The 22,519-nt window shown below is 36.1% G+C and overlaps 2 protein-coding genes and 1 pseudogene across 2 annotated transcripts; 2 read left to right on the forward strand and 1 right to left on the reverse strand.

The window, feature by feature from the left end:
- Nucleotides 1-7,819: 7,819 nt before the first annotated feature.
- On the forward strand, nucleotides 7,820-10,567 carry LOC120129863 (beta-1,3-galactosyltransferase 7-like). Its single transcript, XM_039147266.1, has 11 exons — nucleotides 7,820-7,965; nucleotides 8,084-8,177; nucleotides 8,277-8,335; nucleotides 8,444-8,661; nucleotides 8,741-8,804; nucleotides 8,975-9,047; nucleotides 9,141-9,261; nucleotides 9,373-9,460; nucleotides 9,573-9,698; nucleotides 9,920-10,050; nucleotides 10,157-10,567. Exons 1-11 carry the CDS (start codon nucleotides 7,874-7,876, stop codon nucleotides 10,303-10,305), a joined length of 1,215 nt encoding a protein of 404 aa, XP_039003197.1. The 5' UTR covers nucleotides 7,820-7,873; the 3' UTR covers nucleotides 10,306-10,567.
- A 2,008-nt stretch (nucleotides 10,568-12,575) lies between these two features.
- LOC120129953 (serine-rich adhesin for platelets-like) lies at nucleotides 12,576-17,730 on the reverse strand. The gene is made up of 5 exons (XM_039147336.1): nucleotides 17,186-17,730; nucleotides 16,190-16,965; nucleotides 16,018-16,107; nucleotides 13,324-14,082; nucleotides 12,576-12,923 (listed from the first exon to the last, which is right to left on the reverse strand). The coding sequence occupies exons 1-5, from the start codon at nucleotides 17,292-17,294 to the stop codon at nucleotides 12,795-12,797; spliced, it is 1,863 nt and encodes a 620-aa protein (XP_039003267.1). The 5' UTR covers nucleotides 17,295-17,730; the 3' UTR covers nucleotides 12,576-12,794.
- Nucleotides 17,731-18,521: 791 nt separating this feature from the next.
- Nucleotides 18,522-20,588, forward strand: LOC120129962 (annotated as a pseudogene).
- The last annotated feature ends 1,931 nt before the right edge of the window (nucleotides 20,589-22,519 follow it).

Consider the following 22,519-nt stretch of genomic DNA (forward strand, 5'->3'; position numbering starts at 1 on the left):
CGTTGTTGTGAGACCAGTCAAGTGATGAAGAACCTCAGTGCTTACAGTGGTTAAAATCTAAGAAGCAAGAAGCTTGTCTTGTTGACGATAAGCTGCAAATCCTGGATTTTCTTCAAGTTGACCAGAAGCATTTGTAACAAACTCATCAGGTACAATAGAGCCAGCAGAAATAAATTTCAACAACCCATAACCATCAATTATCAAAGCTATCTGATACTTCCAAAGAAGATAGATGGACTCGGTGACCTTAACTGTATCATGCTTTGGTATGTGTTGAATACCAAGTATTCCTTGTGAGGTTCCCGAACTCAAAGAGTAAGCATTTGGAGACACATCCTCAGAATCATGAATGGGATCAATTGTCAAATTGACCATGATGACCACAGAAACAACAAATACTTTCCATAGTGAAGAACCATGAAACACACACAATATCAAGATAATCTTGTGCTAACAGAAGAATCAAGAAAAACAAAGAAGAGTGTATAGTATCCTAACCACCAAGACTCGAGAAAGCCGAAACTCTACTCTTTAGTTTGCTCGAGTAGTCACCAAAAAACAACAAAAAAGAAAATCAACAGCGGAAGAAGCACAACCACTAGGATTATCGAATGATACCATGATAAGATAGCATTTGAGTTATCTTGAGAAATAGAGAAATGAACAAATGAGAATTAGAACTCTCTGTAATTTCATTAACAAAGACTTGAACTCTCTTGAGCTAGAGAGTAACAATTTATACATGAGGAATGTGAATAACTAACTCATAACAAACCTAACAGCTTGTAACTATACAATAACAGAAAACCTCATCCATGCACACATATGCATGTGATCATAACACTAACACTCCTTGTAGTTTCATGCTGGAAAAGATCATGTGAAATTTTGTGAGATGTTTATGTGGGTTTTAATTTGGTAATTCATGGAAGGTAAGGAGGATATGAATGAGGCCATTTTTTAACAAGAATGGATTTCACCTTGAGGAAAGGTGATGCACAAAGGTTGTTGTACAGCAGGGGCTGCAGCTAACTCTCTGATAGTGGGATTGGCCATTGGATTAGGTTCTGTATTATTGGATTCGTCTGAACTTGATTCTGAATTTGGTTATGAACTTGATTCTAGATCTAATTCTTGATTTGATTATTGTTGATCCTTTTGTTGTTGTCTCCTTATTTCTCGAAGTACATGTGCGTGAATTTTATGAACTCTTGCTTCGATTTCTGGGTTGAGATCCACTAATTCGCCCAGGTTTTTCTTGGTCATAAATCAAAAGCAAACAAAAATTAGTAATTTTAGTGAAGTCCCTGGCAACGACAACAATTTGACAAGCATCATTTTAATGTCAAATAAATCCCTTCTTCTCAAAATAAATAAGAAATGGAAGAGCGTAGTAAAGAGAAATAAGTGTCGATCTATAAGGACTTAGAAAATTCCTAAATTTGAGTTTGAGTTGGCTATGATCCAGGCAAGCTGCAATAAAATAAAATAAAAATGGAGTTTTGATAGAAAAAGATTGAATAAGAAAAATAATTAAGAGTGAAAATGTAACATTGAAAATAACTATGGTAAAAAATAGCCTCAAGCCTCACTTTGACTCAATTCGTTTATGATCATTGAAATGGATTTTCACTTCAGGATTCACGTCGGTTACAGTCTACAAGGGCTAATCCTTGTAACTTGTTTTTTTACTATGGTAACCGATTTTCCCAAGATCAATCTTTTGAAATCTAGCTTTTAATTGAACTAACTACGAAAATAGTCATTAGCACAAAACAATTTCAGTCTAGGAAAAGCCGACTCGGATTATTTTGTCTCGCTGAGAATCGAACCTGATCTCAGTTTCCCTTAGCAGACCGCCGCTAAGTGTGTTCACAGGGTGTCTGACATGCTACAATCCGATCTTTCCTCCCAACTTTAAATTAGAACACCATCTAAACCAACGAGCTCTTTTTGAAATGAAAGTGTTTTAATTTTAAAGGATAGGTCAACTACCTATCCAAGTTTCCAGAAAATTGATAATGGCATCCCGATGATGTTAAGTGATTTTTAATTCTCACATATTGAATTGAGTCATAGCTTATTGTCACACTCCAATTTTTTTGGTGCTGATTTATATTTAATTTTAATTATTTATGGGGACCAAATAGTAAAACTAAGAATTTGATGTCAGTCTCATAGGTTTTAGGAAGCTTAGGGACCTAAGCTGGAATTATACCATTAGTCGTCTTGTAACAAAAAAATGAAAATGAATTAATATTGTGGCTGATGTATTTCAAACCCAGACCAAAGAGAGTAGAGAGCCATGCCCTAACCACTAGGCTAGGGCATTGTTTGGGTAATAAAATAATAAAAATATGTTTAATATTATTGGTTTTAGGGTTTCTAGCTAAAAATCACAAACCACCCCCGGTGAGATACCCCCAAATCCATAAATCCCTAAACTTCCCCCACTGACCCTCCCCGATTCTCAACCGTCCGGTCGTCATTCAACACTCTGTTACCCCCATCGTGACCGTCGTATCGCTCTAACCAAAACCCCTTTGACTGATCATCGAAATGAGTCGTCTTTCACCAGGAATGAACGATTAAACGTTCGTCGAAACCCTACCATTTCCACTCAGTTTTGTTTTGATTCTGGTTGCCTCATCCAACGTCGTGCCTCACTGTCATTACCATTGTGTTCCCCGACCAATTTCGATCAAAACTTGACTTGTGGGTCACCGCACCGTCGTAGTTCTCACTGTCCTCCATGGGTAAGCATCCGATTGTTTGATTCATTTATTTTTCCCGATGTTTTGGCTTAAATATGGGTAGTTTTAGTGTTGGGTTTCTTGTAAGAAGAATCAACCGGTCAAAACGACCTCTGACATCGTTGCACGAGCCGCCAAGCACCGGCAGTGCACGTGGGATTCGTCCGTCGGTCCAGGAAGCTTCTGAAACTGGTCCAGTCAAACCGGTCTGAGCCGGGTCTGGTTGACCCGACCGAGTCAACCAGAACTGAGTCAACTAATCCAAGTTAACTCGTCTGATTCAACTCATCCGAGTTAACTCGTCTGATTCAACTCATCCGAGTCAACTCGTCCGAGTTAACCCGTTGACTTTAACCGTTGGTTTTGACCGAAAAAGTCAAAATTTATGAAAAGTTATATTTTATATTTTTTTGATGTCCTGAGTCTGAATCCGAAGTTCGTTTTGCCAAATTCACACTCGGTAAGCCGTTTGTCAGTGTTTTATCTTCGGATTCAAGTTGGTTTCTCAATTAAATTTAGTTTCTGACGTAAATTCGTTTGCTATGTATCCGAGGAATTATTGGATGTTGAATTCAAGTTTGAGAGTGATCGAATGGAGATTAAATGTTTAATCGGTGGAGCACAGAAATTGAGGTAATACTCTACTACCTTTTGTATGCTTTCCAGAACACGTTGATAATTAGTAAATGCATGAATGGAAATAATTGGTCCATGAGGTGTAATTAATTATCATTGGACTCAAATTGAATTTGGAATAAAGATGGAACATTATATAAGACTCAGACAGCTCGTAAAAGAAATTGGTAGACTAATCAGAAAAAAATCTAAGATCGTGATTTAATCAGTAAATTAATCAATCTCGGGACTCGTAAATTCTAATTAACATCTTTAAAGGTTAAATTTCAGAAATGCTTGGATAAGAACAAGAAAATACGGTATGATATAAAAGATAAGGATTTTCCCAGAAAGTGAAAATAATCATGTTAATCGATCATGATCTTTGAGATGGTAAAAGACTTAAATTTTCTAATTCCTGGGGAGAACACCTAGAGGATAAATTACCGAAAGGACCTTATACGTCAGAATTTCATGAAATGACAAAGTTGAACTAAATAAAAGTATTGTACGTATTCGAATTGTTAAAACAATTGAATCACTCTGGAAACTCCTAAGTAACCAGGATAAACTTGAATACTAATTGATTTAAGTACTCCAATGACCTTGAATTAAGCGAATAACTTGGACAAGTCTAGAAACACTGATGATCTTATATGTTGTACCGTTCATAAGGGTTTTGAACCACGAATCAAGCACGTCGACATTTCCTGATATCGTTGCAATGTAGAAATGAAATAAAGACCATTGGAATATTTGTTCGTCTTCCTAAGATCCATTCAGCGATGATTCTAAAGATGATCAATTGATAAGAGTTGTATGTATTAAAGAGCAAATACCCTTGAAGTGCAACGATTTGATCGGTTGGCAGGTATCATTGCTGGGATTTGTATAGTTCGTGTTAACTCGATATTCTGATAGATCGACACAAATTGTAAATGCCCTGAATCTTCGTTTCTCCCTTATTAGCTCAAATCACTAAGAATTCTCTAATAACCTAATGCCCAAAATGCCCCTGGTTTCCTATATAATGGAATTACTCATGTCATATCTAAAACAGGAGTAACTTTAATGCAAAGGATTCTGAATACCTTTCTGATTACATAGTGCCTCCAAAAAATATTTGAATATTATATGATCCTGATAAATCACGTTATGAATAACTGATGAATCTGTTATCTATCAAACCCTTTTAGGGGGATCTCATATATGAATTTAATCAATTTACATAAGTTTCATGACTCCCTATCTGATAAATATCAATCACCTCCGAATAATATTTGGAACCTCTAGTGTGTTCTCTGATCACACGAATGTTTTCTCTGATTTTAAAAGTATGTGTTTGTTAACTGAAATACAGTTTAACCTCTTATTTTTTCTCTGAACTTTGATATCTTTTCTGATCTCTTATTTTTGTTCTGATCTCTGCTTAGATTTTTTATATCTCTATTTACTGACTGAAATTATTTTTATATGGGGTACTATGGGATTCTGGTATGACTGAAGACTCTGGCAAGTTCAGTCACTGTTAGTAATTCATTGTATAGGTTCAGCACCGACTGGTAATTTCTTATAGACCTAAGACGACTCTTGGGTGGGCTCCTGAGCCTATTGGTAAGACCTTATGAATCCTAAGGCACTCTCCTTATGGGCTTGAAGGCACTCCCCTCAAGTGGGCACCTACGCTTCGGCTAGGGTAAGGCCTTATGGACCCAAGGTGCTCCCTTAGGTTGGCACCTACGCCCTTTGGGCCTAGGGTAAGTCCTTATGGATGCAGTTCTAGGGAACTACGTATTAGCGTTCGGTTGGAGGGTTTTACTATGGTTTTAAAAATACGTTTTAAACTACTATTGTTTTAAAAAGATATGTACACTTTCATTGGTTTTGTGGGAACACACTGGACACCCTATTCTGATCTCCTGAACCTAGTTCTCCAAACGTTTACTATAAACTGGAAGTTTCATTTCTTTTACTACCTGAGATATCAGTGGAACCTCAGCTCAAGATAAAAATATGTAGATGTCTGAATCAATAAGAAAAATTATGCTTACCTATTATCTACATGTCCTTTAGCATCACTTAGTAGTTCTGTATTATTGAGCTTTCCAAAGCTCACTCTGTTTCTCACCATTTTAGGTTAAAAGAATCGTACCAGTGTAGTTATCGACATCAATAAAGAAGTTCTATTTGGCTTTGCTTGCAGAGTACGGTACAATTGTAGTTAGGGGCATGTAGGTCACGTTTGGTTTTTTTAATGAGTATGAGCATGTATGATTTTAATTTTTTCTGTAATATATGAATAGTTTTCCAAACTCATATTTTAATTATAAATTGTTTTAAGATTTTACACATTTTAACAAAAAATTTAAAATTTTCCTGGATTTTTATTGTGGGTCGCTCTGGTGGCCCTAATGTGATACCTCGGATCAGGTCACCCGTATCGGTTTGTGGGTGTTACACTTAGCTTTTCAACTTATGAGAAAATTAGCTAAGCATGCCAGAAGTCATATTTAACATTTATAAAAATAAAGCTTGAAATAAAATAAAAATGAAAACGAAAGAAAAACTTTTATAAAACCAAATAACCGAAAGCTCTTGAATCAAATCTAAAAACAAGTGTGTTTCAAGCTTTACCCCAATGGGGTATTTATAGCTTCTAAAATCCTAAAGTTAATCATGGAAATTAAAAGATAAATAAATTCTAAAGATAATTCCAAATGTTTCCAAATTCAAACTTTAAATTTCAAAAACAAATCCTCCTAAGATATCTATGTTCGTTCACCTTCCAGAAGGCACTGACTAGATCTTCTAGAAACTGTTGCTGACTGGACCTTCTAGAAACTGTCACATCAGGCTGTGTCATGCCCATGTCTCTAGTCATGACCAAATAATAAAAAAATGCAGAATGCATCCTTTTTACTGTTAATTATGGAAAATAAGATCATGCACGAAAATAAGCACAATACAACCAAATCAACAGTAATAAATCCACAACACAGAATAATTAACAAGCAAATATCATTAATTTAGAACACTCATCATGGATTAGCACTAACACCGTTTTATTAACAAGTCATACCAAGCTGACCACGAAGAAACTGGTGACATAGAGCAATAACATCATTACCAACAAGATTCCAATGCAACGGGAAAAACTTGTCGGGAGACCATCAATTCCTAGAGCCTTCTGAGGATTAATATCGCGAAAAGCAGCGATAATATCTTCAGGGTGAACTCTTTACTCAAATCAGCGTTGACAGCGTCGGTAATGACCGGTTCTATAGCGTCCAAAATGACATCCGTCGCAGGAGGATTCGAAGTTGTGAACAGATCAGAGAAGTAATTAGCAACAATTCCTTTCATTTCATCTTTGTCTTCATTCCAAGTACCAAAAGAATCAAACGGACCTATGATCCAATTCTTCTTCCTTCTCCCGGTCGCACGAGCATGGAAATAGGAGGTGTTCCTATCACCATGTGCAAGCCGAGATCCTTGAGCCCAAACGTCGTCCTCTTTAACAAGCAACGAATGCAACTCAGCTTTAGCTTCAATATAACGGTCCAACTCAGGAGCTGAAATATGGTGGGTTAAGCCTTTATCAATGAATGATTTCAACCTGGATATCCGTTTTCAAACCCTTTTTGCACAAGAATTATGCCACGAAGCCAAAGAATCACCAACAGCCATGTTTCTTTAATTGTAACTGAATTTTTATTTTGATGCTTTTTTTAATATTCTTAAGTAATAACTTTTGAAGTGTTTTTAAATAAGTTTTCTTAAAATTATTTTTATCACACAACTCGTTAAGAAATTGTAGTGTACTCGTAAAGAGAAGACACTCTAGCTATACTTGGTAAGAACAAAGAGAAAATAGGATTAGCAGTTTGCTTCATGATTATAACCCTCTCTTCGTACCAAATCAAATCAGAATATTATCTCTATTGTTATAATTTATGACTAAACTTTTTATATATACATTGTCCGGGAATAAAGTATTTTTAAAAATCCACATCATCATTTTATTTAAAAAGTTCAGTTCAACATTTTAAGCAAAAGCTAATTTAACAACGTTAACTATTTGAATTAACTGACGCCATTATAAAAATAGATGATCAAATTAAATTAAAGTATAAAAAATAATTTCCAAATTGAGCTTATTAGAGGAACCGAAATCATAATTTAACCTAAAATAAAAGACAACCAAGTCGAGTAACCAAAAGGGAGAAACAGGTCGGGTAATCAAACCGCCCAAATAAGGTGTGTTCGGTCCATAACATGACGTGCGGCGTAAATGGCGAGCGCGCATGTGTGAGAGTGAGCCCAAATCAGGAGACATACAGAAACTCCATACATAAACGCGGTTATTCCTTTGTTGCCTAACTGTTCTCGAAATTCTGTTATTTCAACACCCTGTCGCTCCATCGCGCCTAAAATTCCGTTTACGAACTTTCTCCAAACTTTGTTCATACATCTTCTCCTTCCTCGCTCCTTCCCTTCTCTCCGCCATGAAGCAACGTACTACGAGGATAATCTCCGTTAAATGGATCTTATTTATCTGCATCTTCTTCTTCGCCCTTGGAGCTCTCTTCAGCCAAAGGTACCTAGCTATCTCCTTTCTTTGAATCTTTTTCTAGTTTTTTTTAATTGATTGATGAAATGGTGTCAATGCCCCTCCTTTTTAGTTAGTTTATATATATATTGGATTTTGGTTACAGGATCTGGAATGTAACTACATCCAACGATCCGCTCGTCTCAAAACATCGACGTGAACAGGAGGAGACAATGTCGGACGATTGTGACAATAAGAAAGTATGTTTCTTTTATATTCACAATGACTGTTTCAACAATAATTTTGTTTTGTTCAACATTTTTCTTTCAAACAAAGCTAAAGCTTTCTTCTCGTCACAGAAGCCTGCTGGTGAAAATGATGTAATGGGTCAAGTTTTGAAAACCCACGAAGCAATTGAGTGAGTATTAAATTGCCTTCTTATTATCTTTGTTAATGGATATGTTTTTTTTTTTGTCTTAGAAGGTCTTTCTCTTCCCTAATAATTTCTGTTCGTTTCTGCTAATAGATCTCTGGACAAGACAGTTGCAATGCTTCAGATGAAGTTAGCTGCCTCGCGTAGAAATCAGGAAATGAAGAACTCGGATGACGCCGGTGCCTACTCGACCTTGGCTCTAGCTCATAATGGCTCGCAGAGGGCGAAAGTGTTCATGGTCATTGGGATCAACACTGCCTTTAGTAGTAGGAAGCGGCGTGATTCCATCAGAGAAACATGGATGCCACAAGGTCTTTTACAGACTACCTGATATGGTTTGTTCTTTGTATTTAATATCTGAAATGAATTCTTATGTTTATGTACGAACAGGGCACAAACTTGTTAAGTTGGAGCGTGAGAAGGGGATTGTTATCCGATTTATGATCGGCCATAGGTAAATTTGTTTTCCAGTTCATTGTTCATATGACGCAACTTTGGTTTGAAGTTGGTATGGATTATGAAGTAATTGCTAGTGTTTAAGTGATGAATATGAGAGAAATATACTTGATTCAGTATGAAATTTGAATTGGCATATGTTCATATCTGCATTGTTTTTTACCCCAGTGCAACATCCAACAGCATTTTAGATAGAGCTATTGATTCAGAGGATGCTGAGCATAAGGACTTCCTTCGACTGGTTAGACAAGCTTTCCCACGCTAATGTCAAGATCTCTTATGAGACAATTTTGGCATTTCTTGCAAATAACTGGTTTAAATTTTTTTTATACAGGAGCATGTTGAAGGATATCATGAATTATCTGCAAAAACGAAAACTTACTTTTCTACTGCGGTCACAAAATGGGATGCAGAATTCTACATCAAGGTGGACGATGATGTCCATGTTAATCTTGGTAGGTTTGCCATCCTCTCTAATCTCAGAAAAATTGAGCACCCAAAAGACTGCTGAAGAAGAAGTCTTGGATTGTTACATTAGTGAATTTCTTATGATTATTTTCCCATAGGTAAGCTAGCTGCAACTCTCGGCCGTCACCGTTACAAGCCCGGGGTCTATATAGGGTGTATGAAATCAGGACCAGTTCTTTCTAAAAAGTAAATATCCTGTTTTTTTTTTTTTTGGTCATCAATGATATAACTCTCCAATTTGCTTAGCTCCCCTCCTGCAAATTTTGTTAACTCTGTTGAAATCTTTTATGTTCATTAGGTTTGTCAAGTACCATGAACCGGAGTACTGGAAATTTGGAGAAGTCGGGAACAAATACTTCCGACATGCAACGGGTCAGATATATGCAATTTCCAAGGATCTCGCAGACTACATTGCCATAAATCAGTGAGATTCTCGGTTTCTGTCTGAAAGTAAACTTTTATCGGTTGTATATTGCTTTTTCTTTTTGAGGGTTTTGGTTACATCCTTCATGGCCAACTCAGACTATTGAATTTGTATGTTGTTTGTATCCATTGACTGCACTTTTGTCTCATACAATGATGATAGTCACCCTTAAAAAGAAAGGCATGGCTAATAATAATCAGAGTGATTCTGACTAACTGCAGGCCTATATTGCACAAGTATGCCAACGAAGATGTGTCCCTCGGTTCATGGTTTATCGGCCTCGAGGTCGAGCACATAAATGATAGGAGCATGTGCTGCAGGACTCCATCAACTCACATGTTCTTGAAGAAAGGTAATTTGATCAAATGTCTATGTAATGGTATACCAGTTTGAAACAAGCACACTTGTTGCTCAAATCATTGTTGAAACCTTCTATGTTCGTATCCATTACATTGCAGATTGTGAGCGGAAGGCACAAGAAGGTAATACATGTGTTGCATCATTCGATTGGAGCTGCAGCGGAATCTGCAAATCGTTGGAGAGGATGCAACTGGTTCATCAAAAGTGCGGCGAAGGGGATGCTGTGGTTTGGAGTGCGTTAATTTAAACCGATATAAAGGTTTTATTTGGGGGAAAAACAAGATTGAAACATCCATGGGTGGAGGGGAAAACAGGTGTACGAGACAACAGCAATTTGCAAATAGATTTTCTCCACTGTTTGCTTAGAAAAATGGAAAGCGATCGAGGCATTGTTCAGTAGTTAGAATGTATTTTTATGCATATTTTTTTCTAATAGAAATGTATTACCACATGTATACACTTCAATTCAATTGATGAATTATAATAAAATCAAACAAAAATATTTGGTTTGTTTAAAGTTTATACCAACAGCCAGTTGGTGATGAGGCACTAATTCCTTAAGTAAGGTTAAGGGTTCAAACTCTGGCGTTATGCAGTACCCGAACTGGATTAGTCGGTCAATAAATATGATACCAGTGATTAATTCAAAAAAATATAATTATTGTATAAAGTTGGATGGTAACGAGACAGATACGCATGTCTTTGATTCTGTAGGCAATCTCGGGCGATGCTATATTGAATATTGAACACTGATCAGGTACTTGCAGAAAAGAAGAAACTGTTTCTTATATTTAATCCTTTACCATCCTACTCTTAACTCAAAATTAGACTTCTCCATGTGGTGAATCACCGACAAATGCATGTCTTTCAAGAATAGATCGACCCTATCTCCAAGTATTGTTCACTTCATTTACCTTGCCTACTCCCCTTGCTAGGGTCAGTTCATAACTCGAATTTCATTTTTTTTAATTCGAAAGTTCATTTTTTTTACTATTTAATATCATATTGATCAGGAAGCTTGATACTAAGTTCATGTTTTGACAACAAAAAAACTAAACTAAACTAAACCTTCAGCGGTTTCTGGTCCTGTATCCCTTCTCCTTTATTTCTTTCTGTTCAGGTTTATTGTAGTGGAACCAAAGGAGCTGACATAACATGGGAAATACATATAATCGCCGTCGGGATCTGCATTTTAGTCACAACAGCAAGGGAAGTATCTTTTTGCCGATATTGTGTTCAAAACATCCATTGATAGAGATGTGGTGAGGCTTCCCAAATGGAAGGACAAGTCATCCGATGATCCTCTGTCTCCAAAGATCAGTTGCATGGGACAAGAGAAGAGGAATAACAGAATTGTTGCATTCCCCACACGCGATATCACCGCCAAGATCACCAGCTGCAATACTAATAAAAGTAATAATATCAAGTATTTCAAGCTCAGGAGGCTGCTTTCCGGTAATAATAGCAGAAGAAAACAAGGGCTAGAAAATGCTGGAAAAGAGAGATGTGGTTTGAGTTCGATCAGCGTTCAAAACATGGACCCTCCTTTGCCGGTGATCAAGAGAGTTAGAGAACAAGGTGATAAAGGAGAGAGGGACACTCTTTGACAGAGGAGATCACGTGGAGCTTCATTGGAAAGCTTACAGCTTCAACAGATTCAACTTAATAGACATCAAGAGCCGAACACTGTTTGATAGAGAAGAGAGAAAGAACACAGGTCAGACAATGTAGACGACTTGTTCTTGAAATTTCCAGTTTTGGATGATTGTAGTTTTCACTTCGGCATTTTAAAGAGAATAATCGAATTGCGGTGATGCTAGTCAAGATGTATATGAATTATTCATCAAAGTTCAATGATTTAGACATGTATCTGTAGAAATTATTGATACGAGAACCCATCAATTATATTAATTATTTGTTGTTGGCTTATGAGTGCAAAATTGCTTGAACTTTAAACATATGCATGCCAAAAAGTTCTCAAACTTCACAATTCTTCACTGTGAAATCGGATCAATAACTTTGTAATGATTAGATATGTAAACAAGAAGTTCAAGTTGAAAGAGGAATTATTTTTAATTTGATTCAAAATTTAAGGTTTAAAACTAAACTATTGCTTAATCAAGTTTCATTTTTAAAACTCAAATCGTGCAAACTTGTTAATAGAAAGTTATTGCTACATTTATGTTGTGTAGACTGAGAAACACCAGTTATGCAATATGTTTTGAACATTTTCAGAAGGCGAGTTGGGGTCTAACAAACATGTCTCGAACGGAAAACTGAAAAACCATAAGCCTACCTGATGGAAAGGTCGGTGCTTATTATGGCGGTTGAGAAATCCCAGTGCACAGTGTTTCACTCGCCATATACTAGAAACTAGTTGCCCAAGGCAGGAAAACGCACTGGTATGACTCAAACATCGGCTAAATGAAAACGAAAATGGATGTGCAAGACGAACCAAACTAAAAATGGAACCTTTGATTTGATATTATTTTTCTTTCCGTAAAATTGACCATAAGCACCAACAAGCTATTTCCTGTGAAATCGAACCCCTCTTGAAAAGAAAGGAAAAGGAAGAAAAGAACGAAATATCCCTACTAAACAAACCTTGGAAAGAATTAACAAAACCCTACCCCTTCCATGCCAAACTTATCAACTTTCTTTCCAACAGAAAACCCTAATCATCTGCCATTAAAATTTTGGAACTTCTTTGGATTTTACTATGAAAGACAGAAAAAGTCAAGCTTCGGATCTGGAGTCAGATGAGATTGATTCAGAAGAAGCTCCATTCGACTTGGTTGCAAAAGATTCAGCCAGCTTTGGCAGCGTGCCATGGCAAAGTTTCATTGACGGCCTCAGTTTCATGTACTGCAAAAACCAAATTACTAGACAAAATAAGCAAATGACAGGAAAATTTTCTTAACTAGTGATTTTTTTATCTTTTGTAACATCCACTGCCTTTAAACAATGGGAAAGATACCAACTAGCCATGTAATCAGATCGCAGATAAAAAGCATTACAAATAACAAACCTTCATAAACTATCCAGTGGCTAGAAAGAAAAAAAACATATTCCGTTATATTTACCATCCAATAGATAGATCATGACCAGCACCATATAATTTTTTGGTATATATACGTCAAGTTTCATTAGGAACACTAATACTAGGAAACAAATCAGAGTAACTTCCATTTAAAAAATTATTGAATAAAATATGTTAAATAAGTTAAGGGAAGGTACAACGAAAAAGAAGAGAGATGTATCATACCTCCTGGTAAAAAGAATTGATCTCCTCCTCTGTAAGGCCTTCATCCTCAGCAGAATTTTCTTCCCAGCCAAGAGATCGAAGGAATGCAGCCTCTTCTTCATTTGGATAAACCATAAAATCCTTTTCGTCATCATTAGAAGATCTTTGAGGCTCTTGACAGACATCACCGTTGGTAGCCGCTGCAATACCATGCTCATTAGCATGAGCTGTCACAGAAGCAACAACTACTACCTTTGTAACTTCAGATTTCTCAGTGGGAGAAGATGAAATACGAGGGTCTGAATCTGAGAGATCGGCAGAAGAGTTTGACGAGGTCTTCTTCTTCAGGAGATTAAAAAAATCATTTCGGCTCTGGGTTTGAGCCAAAGAAGGCCTCTTTTCCACAGTGAACCCAGCTATTGGATTCAAGGCAGCTGTCTTGCGCTCCACAGTAGAAAGCTTCGAGTTGTTTGAGTTTCTGGAAGCAGCCGATGAAACATGAGCAATGGCATATTGGCTATTAATAACTCTGCTGTTTGTAATTGTTGTTGGGCTGACAGTGTCTTTTTGAGTAGGTGATGAGACCCCATTCTCCCATCCTGGTTTGAGAACCAAAAGCTTACCAGATGCCTTATGCATATCAGACTTGACGTGTCCACTATGAGATTGATTACCATTATGAATAAAAGAAGGATGCTGCTGCCCACCCTTCAAAGCAACATTCACCTCACTTGTTCTCAATGCTAGTTTGGCTTTTGATCTATCCACTGAATTGAGAACCTGATCATAAATTAGGTAATTATTACCTTACACTTTTAAAAGTCTATTACCTGGAATTTCTTACTATTAATAAGTGGTTATATTATCTATGCAGTGGCTAGGTAATGCAAATAAAAGATAGAGCACTTCAAGAACACTTCACGAGCAGACAGCACACTAGCTTACTTCGGTTAATCTTATCATTTAAAATTTCAGTGACAATGTACAAAAGCAGCACAAGTCTATATCAGAAAAGTCAGATGATAAAGAGAAGTCCTCATGGACTTCCAACCAAAATCCAGCATAAACAAAACCAGTTTTGGATAAGACACGGGTTGCATAGGTGATGGATGAATATGTTAGCATAACTTTTTTCTTTTTAAATTCTAATCTGTCAAGAAGGTAGTGACTAGGCTCCTTGAAAAGTTATAATGTTAGCGAATTGACCGTTATATAATTGATGATACTAAAAAACAAATATATAATTGATGATATTAATTAAACAAATGGTATCAGGCTTAATGAAGGTTCTCTCCAAAATCTAATTCTTTTTCTTCTATTGTGATCGGAGAAAATGATCAAGATCAACAATCTCAGCAAACTCTTGAAACACATATAATGTAAATCCATATCGACTGTAAATAAAAATATGCTGCAACTTTAGGCAGCATAATATATCTGCCAATATATACTCATGCAACTGTTGTTTTAAGAACATTCAGATAATTATGGAACTTTTGTCAAATCAACTAATAATCTAAATCAGATGAAACAATAATATATCCTGATAGTACACTGTACACTTCATTAAAAAAAAGTAGTAAGTTGAAAACTACAAAATCAAACATAAGAGGGGAATGGCCGAGAATAAAAAAAAGTAAAGGGGAGGGAAGGAAGGAGAAAGCAAGAGAGAAGGGGGTAGGATGGACATGAAAAGGAAGTGCCATTTTTTCCAACATATAGTCCATTGAATTTTGGTTTGTTTTAACAGTGGAAAGAACAATAACCGATAGGGAAAAGGAGCAGAAGGTTGCAATAAATTAGAGCATATGATTCTGGAGTAGGACAGGGGAACAAGACAACTTAGCAGGCTATCATTTAGAGTAAAATGTCTTTAAAGCCGCGGAGTAGTAAAGGATATGGGAGAAGGTTTGAATTAATATTCAGTTTGATAAGAAAACTATAGATCTACAAACATTTTTGGGTGCAAATAACAGCAGTCAATGGCATAAATAATTCTAATTATTTAAGTGCAAACATGAGGGATTGCTGATGATAAGGGTTATAAGAAATACGAACAGAGCTAAAATATAGTAAGCTAATATTCAGGTTTAAAAATAGCTAAAATCTAAAGACCAAAAAAGATCTAGCTTGACACATTTAGGTCTTCTATGGCCGCAGAATGGCATTAAATAAAGAACATAAATTCAGGTTTTCGTAAATTTAATCTTTCTATTGGCGTATCTAATTCATAGAGGAAGACTAGCATTCAAATTCCAAGAGAAATAAAAACTAGGAAACAAGAACAAAATCGTATATTTAAAGGATGAAAATCAGAAAGAAACAAGAAATAAGCAATTGCAAATAAGAAACAACAAAAATGGTCATAATAATGCATCTCAAACCAAAAAAACAGTATATTATTTTCACCAAGCCAATGTAAATGTGAATTAATATGACCAACAAAAAGAACATGCATCTTTTTTGTTTGATAAAAATTTTGGTGATACTGGATATAGTCCAGCACAGAAGAACCAAAATATAGCTTTCACATAACATATAAAACCTAATGCAGATAGACAGGCAATAGATATAAAGAAATATTGTCTGATTTATATAAATGATGTAAAAGGAAGGAGGAAGAGGGAAGGGAACCGATATTGTTTAATAGGAGTAAAAGTACAAATCAAACAGGGCAAGCAAACTATATTTTTCTGAAATCAAAGGCAAGCTTACCGAACCCTTAGGCATTGAAGGTGTCACTGGTATTAGTAGCCTTGATTGCTTAATGGCCAGCTCCTCACGCCTTTGAGTATTGATGGACAACTGTATCAAATACAACAGTCTAGTTAATCACAGATATAACTTTTAATTCATACATGCAATAAGAGCTGTCTGAGCCAGTTACCTGGGGAGCAGTACATGCTCGTGGAGGAGCTTGAACTAGTGCCACTTCCATATTAAGACCAGATGTGACACTTGGAGCCCCAGAAACTGAGGTGGAAATAGTTAGGGGGGCAGACAAGGAACCTGAGCTACTAGTTCCAACCACACTAGGTGATTCTGCCAGAGCTGAGGTCCATTCTTCCCCATCAATCAAAGTTGAATTGCCAACAGATAAACACTGAGAAACTGAGCTCAAACCAAGAGATGAAACTCTAGCTGCCTCAGGCACCAACTGCCTCTCTTCAGTTCCAAGTGAGGGAAAATCTTTCTGAAAGGCAGCCTTGTGGATGCTACTCCCAATAGCATCCCCAGAAACCAGACCATGGTCATTGTTATTGCTACTATTGCCACTGTCTCTTGAGTCCACTGCAGTCCTTTGAGGCAAAGGCTCAGCATTTTTCCTAGAGATCATAGAATTAGACCGCCAAAATGTATTTATTTCCACCCGAGAGGTCGAGATACCTCCTAATTTCTCAACCCTACTGGTCAAAATACTTTCTAAAGGGTCAGAAGAATCGAAGTCCCAACGATCACCGAAGCTTAACCTCTCCTTGTCCCTTTCTCGACCCTTATGACTCCTACAAAAGCTACTATAAGCATACCTTGAAGAACCATTACTAGAACACCTCCCTGAATTCAACGAAGATGCCCGATCCAAAAATGCCAAACGAGGGGAATCAAAATCACTAATACTCCTAGAGTTTCTACTTCTCCCGGGATGCACCGGTGAAGAAGCATCTAACATAACAACAAGAATGCAGTCATTCTATATTCCCAAAAACAAATACAAAAGTTGCTACAATGAAAACTACTCAGTAGTCACTAGTCAGTATCAATGCAATGAAAAAGAGACAGGCATAAAAATGTAAAAAAACAGTAGATAGGAGATACAGATTCAAAAGTGTCATTGTAGTGAAGTATAAATGGAAGGATTAACGCAATGCGCGTACAAGGGTACCTGAGTGAGAAGAAGAGGAAGCAAAGAGGTGGGCTGAATTGCGACCCCCACTTACAGTGCCAGTACTTCTCAACCATTCTGGAACTAATTCTGGTTCATTTTTTTCCATAATGGACACTGAACATGACCGACAGGGGGGGATAAACCCTTCTTCAACCTTCCCCAAACCTTAACCACCAAAAATAGTTTTTATTCATAGAGAAATCACGAACTCTTGACCCTGCCCCTAGACATTCAACTCAACTAAACCAAGGTTTCCGGTAACTTTAAGGATTTAACAGGTTATTCAACAAATGGAAAAGCAGGAATTGTTTGATCAAAGGGTACACAATTTTAACACAAGTGTGAATCCATTGTGACGAGAACAAAAGCAATGGCTATAAGGAGGTTGTATTTTAATCAAATCTCTTCCTATATCACCATCTTTGATAAAAAAAAATGGATTTGCAGATTGCTGATTTTCCGGTCTAAAACGACCCTCATATTTCCCAATAAGCGGGAAAAAAAAGAAAGATCCAAAATAATTAATCAATCTTAAACCAGTTAAATAACAATTAACTTAGAGCAAGATTAAGAACCCTAGATTAAATTTCAATTATAGGTTTCCGAAGGGACAAAGAAGAAAATTTCCCCAAGTTCTCTAGACAAAATGACAAGACGGCGGATGAAAGAAAATGGAGAATCCTAACTGCTAACCCTAGCCCCTGCTACGATTCTGGCTATTGCCTGATTTACGTAACCGTTTTTTTAAAGAACCGTCACCCCAATCCAAATAGTGCGTTAATTTTTCGGGGAAAATAAAAAGGATAATTTCAATGTAAAATAATGAGAAATAAAAGGAGAGAGTTTGATCAGTAGGACTGAAAGTGAAGCAAGCGAGCGAAGAAATTGACAATGGATTAGCAAAAATCCCAGTTTTTTCTTTTTCTTTTTCTTTTATGGAATGGCCCAAGAAATTAGGGTTTTGTTTCTTAAGTTTGTTTCCAAGATGGTGGCGTAAATTTTCTGTTTGTTTCCTTTCCCGGTTGTTCTAACAAAAAAAAGTCCAATATATTAATATATCATATTAATATTACTAATTATAATTATTTCTCTTTAATATTATTTTTTTAATAAAAATGAGGCCGGGGCTATTACATTAGACTCCCTTTAAGTGGGTACAGAGAGATCCGGAGATATTTCTATGAAATAAACTAAAAACAGCAATCAGAGCATCATAGAAGATCGCAAGAGAGCCATCCGAAAGGATTACAAATTTCATCATGAGATCGCTATATATGTCTCGTGACAGGTGAAGGTAAAATCAACAAACTAAACTTTAGTAAGGAAGGATGAGATGACTCGAACCAAAGCAAAAACACTCGTAGTTGATGGATCAATAAGAGGTTTGTAAACATCGGCATTATCTGTACGCATTATTAAATGTTCATAACCTTGATTCCATGCGAGGCAAAGTCCTGCATAAACACTCCAAAGTTCAGCTTATAGAACATTGATTTTGTCTATACTCTTGTTGTAAGAAGCAAGCAAATTGCCATCTTGGTCTCCAAACACTCCGCCAATCGAGCTAAAGCCAGTGGTGATAGAGACTACATGTATTTGTATCATCTATTATGAAGAGATTTAGATTGAAAATTTAAAAATTGTTTAAATTTTAAATTAACATTTTGTACTAAATTTTTAAAAAAATAAAGAATATTAAAATTTTAATTTTATTATAAAATAAATATTACATTGTTGTTATCATAAGCGAAATGACGGAACATATTAATTTGATAAATATATTTTATTTGATTCTTTAATATATATATATATAATACTTAACATATAAATTCATAATATTGTAATTATTGAAGGTTATTTTCAAGAGGGTTCAAATTATGACAAAGCAAAGGAAGTGGAGGATTTTGATTAAACTAAAACAGGGGTTAAAGGACTTGGTGCTGTTAATATTTTTAATTCATTCATCGGAAAACCTGAAAAACTCTACCATAGTAATACACATTGTTTCAAGTTCTAGTGATAGATATGGAAGATTTGGAATGTGTCCGATGACGGAAGGAGATACTGGATGAGATCATGGAAACATCAGCAACATGGGTTTTCTTTTAAGTTATTGTACCCTTCAATTTTCTCCGTAAAATTAATATTTGCATAACAATATTTCTATAAAACTTCTTCGCAATAGAAGCCTATAAGAATATTTTCTGAAAGAGTATTGCATACTTCACATATTGAAAAATCGTAATCTTTAAATGTGACCTTTGATAAGTTCATGTGACATTTCAGAATTGAATCATTGTCAATTGATAATATATTTTGAGTATGCTAACTTAAAAATTACTATAATGACTTTATAATCTAATACCGGTTAATATTGAGAGAAGGGATGAAACTTATCTTTACCTACTTCTCTCTTGTTCTCTTCTCTCATACAGACAAAATATTTTAATATCGACCAACAACAACTGTATAATCACTAGCTCCATTTGTTTCTATCAACAGAATTGATTAACCAGGGAGCTTCTGTTTGCATTATGGACAGCATGCTAGAAGGCGTAAGTCGTTTCCATGAACAACCAAAGGATGGGAAGATGAAATGGTACTGCAGGGACTATAACCAGACAGGTAAGTATTTCCGCAATAGAGATCTCCTGGTAAACAAAGGAGCTGCAAGCTAGAGGGATTCAATAGCATTTGCTTTCCATGACGGCCAACTTAATCCCCAACTTTTTCCTTCGATATGCAGGTACTACTTTAAGAAACACAATTTGATCACTATGTGTGTAAACAACAGATGCAAACTGAGAAAAGTCTTTAAAAAATCTCTCGCAAGAAAGCTGTAAATGAATACATTAAACACATAATCAAGCAATGAAAGACATTGCCTGAACTTCTATCGGAGATTTTAAAGGCTTCAGAGGTAGCTTGCCAGATTGGATGCATGGAAACCGAGTCGCTTGTGTGCCACTACTACCCCGATTGGGTGCAACCAGCACTCAGACCCATCTTTGCTTACCATTCTCCTTCAAGACAATATCTGAGGCCTTCAAGGTCTTCGTCAAAGTAATTGGGTCGATGTTCCTTTTCTTGCAGGTGCTTTTGTGATTAACATCGGTGATTTCCTTCTAGTCATATAATTATTACTATATTGTGATTCTTACACCCAGTGGATGTAAAAATATGCGCGTATAAACAAACACAAGCATTGTTCTTTTTCTCTTAGTCTAAGAATGATAAAGTAGGTTTGTCTCTTCTCTTTTATAAGCTCATCACAAATGACAAATTCCAGAGTGTAGAGCATAGGGTGCTAGCGGGACAAGTACCAAGGGTATCGATAGCATGTTTTCTCTATCCAAGCACACCAAACAAACATAAACCACATGCACCAAGAATTTTATAATTTCTTAAAATCATAAAATTATAATTTGATATACTACTAAAAATTATGTCTAAAGTAAAATATATATATAAATTTAAATATATTTGAAAACAAAATTATCTATTTTAAAAATAAAAATGATGTGCAAATAATTCGGCAAAATCAAGGAAATAATAAGGTGGGAAAAATTTCTCACCTATTACCGGTGGCGGATCTAGAATTATTTATTAGTGTGAGCATACATATGTTAACAACACAAAATCTTTAAATGGAGTGGGTAAAATGAAATTTTAAAGTGGGTACCATCAATAAAATAAGTAATTAATAGAAGAAAAAAATCAAATTTCAAGATATGCATTTGCCCATCATGAAGTATATGTGCATCCGTCAGAGCTTATTTCACCCCAAAATTCTTTCAAGTATGGTGCTTTGAATAATAATATTGAAAAAAACACATATAGCATTTGACTTCTTCATGAATACACACGAGTTACGGAGATTTCTTGCATAGCTCAGACAGTACAAAAGGAAGATATCCATACATGAAATTTTCATACATGCATACTGTTGGGAAATTCAACGAGTAATTTTCCTATAACCAGATTAATGAGAATGCGAAATAAAAGCGAAATAATAACACCCGAAATTGATAACGGAGTTCGGCCAATTATGCCTACGTCTCCAGACTGCTGCAGATCTTTTACTATAGGGAGAAAAATTACAGGTGTTTACAATAAAAAAAACACTCGCAACTCACAACCCAATTACACCCTGAAAATTGCTCTCAAGAAAACTCTCTAATTTCTCTAGTATTGGGAGAGAGCTAGAATGATTTGGGATGATTTTGAAGCTAAATGGGTTAGGGTATTTATAGTTGAAGCTGAATGACTAATCTTGTAAATACCCTAAAGAACATGGACTAAATTTGGTAATTTCCCCTTACCAAAATTTCAACAAAAAAACTGCCCCTTTTGACTAATACTATTCGGTGCCCTCTTTTTTTACTAATGTCATTCGGTGCATTAATGCACCGAATGAAAGCTTGACTTTCAACAATCTCCCACTTGAAGACTGATTTTAATCTGTCTTCACACCTCGATCAATGCAGCAACATTTCTGGTCTTGTTACTCTAGCATGCCAACTGAAACTGAACACAACTTCAGTTTGTCCATAGTCACCGTCTTTGTTAACATGTATGCCGGATTTTGAGCTCCACTAATCTTTTCAAGTTTCAAAATCCCATTTTCCAGAAGAGATCAGATAAAATAATATCGCAATTGTATGTGCTTCATCTGGAATGAAAAGACGGATTCTTCGCTAAATGGATAGCACTTTGACCGTCGCAATACATGACATTGTTTTCTTGTTTCTTGCCTAACTCTTCCAAGAAACTTTGGAGCCAAACCATCTTCTTACTGGCTTCCGTAACAGCGACATATTCTGCTTCAGTTGTAGAGAAAGCAACTATCTTCTGTAGTTGAGAAACCCAACTCAATGTGGTACCTCCTAAAGTATAGGCATACCCTGTAGTGTTTCTTCTGATGTTAACCTTGTAGTACTTCTTCTGATGTCAACATTTCCAACTAAGTCAGCATCTACATAGCCTGTTAGTATCGTATCTCTACCTTTGAAACAAAGTGATTTGTTTGTGGTAACCCACAGATATCTGATGATCCATTTGGTTGCTTCCCAGTGTACCTTGCCTGGATTATTCATGTACCTGCTAACATCTCCCACTGCTTGAGCAATATTTGGTCTAGTACAAACCATGGCATACATCATACTTCCAATTGCTGAGGCATACATCACCTTCACCATGTGTGCACGTTCTTCCTCCGTCTTTGGTGAATGTTCTTTGGAGAATCTAAAATGAACACCTAAAGGTGTACTTACTGGTTTAGCATCTTTCATGTTGAACCTGGAGAGTACTTTGTTGATGTACTTAGCCTGT

Source organism: Hibiscus syriacus, unplaced genomic scaffold, assembly GCF_006381635.1.
Source record: "Hibiscus syriacus cultivar Baekdansim isolate YM2019G1 unplaced genomic scaffold, ASM638163v2 tig00110505_pilon, whole genome shotgun sequence".
Classification (NCBI taxonomy): Eukaryota; Viridiplantae; Streptophyta; class Magnoliopsida; order Malvales; family Malvaceae; genus Hibiscus; species Hibiscus syriacus.

Bases quoted from the DNA above. Each gene is read 5' to 3' on its own strand.
- LOC120129863 (XM_039147266.1), top strand. From the start codon at position 7,874: ATGAAGCAACGTACTACGAGGATAATCTCCGTTAAATGGATCTTATTT. The intron at 9,699-9,919 runs GTGAGATTCTCG...GACTAACTGCAG, and splicing joins GACTACATTGCCATAAATCA to GCCTATATTGCACAAGTATG. The intron at 10,051-10,156 runs GTAATTTGATCA...ATTACATTGCAG, and splicing joins TCACATGTTCTTGAAGAAAG to ATTGTGAGCGGAAGGCACAA.
- LOC120129953 (XM_039147336.1), bottom strand. From the start codon at position 17,294: ATGGAAAAAAATGAACCAGAATTAGTTCCAGAATGGTTGAGAAGTACT. The intron at 16,966-17,185 runs GTACCCTTGTAC...TTGTTATGTTAG, and splicing joins TTCCTCTTCTTCTCACTCAG to ATGCTTCTTCACCGGTGCAT. The intron at 16,108-16,189 runs GTAACTGGCTCA...TATTTGATACAG, and splicing joins GAGCATGTACTGCTCCCCAG to TTGTCCATCAATACTCAAAG.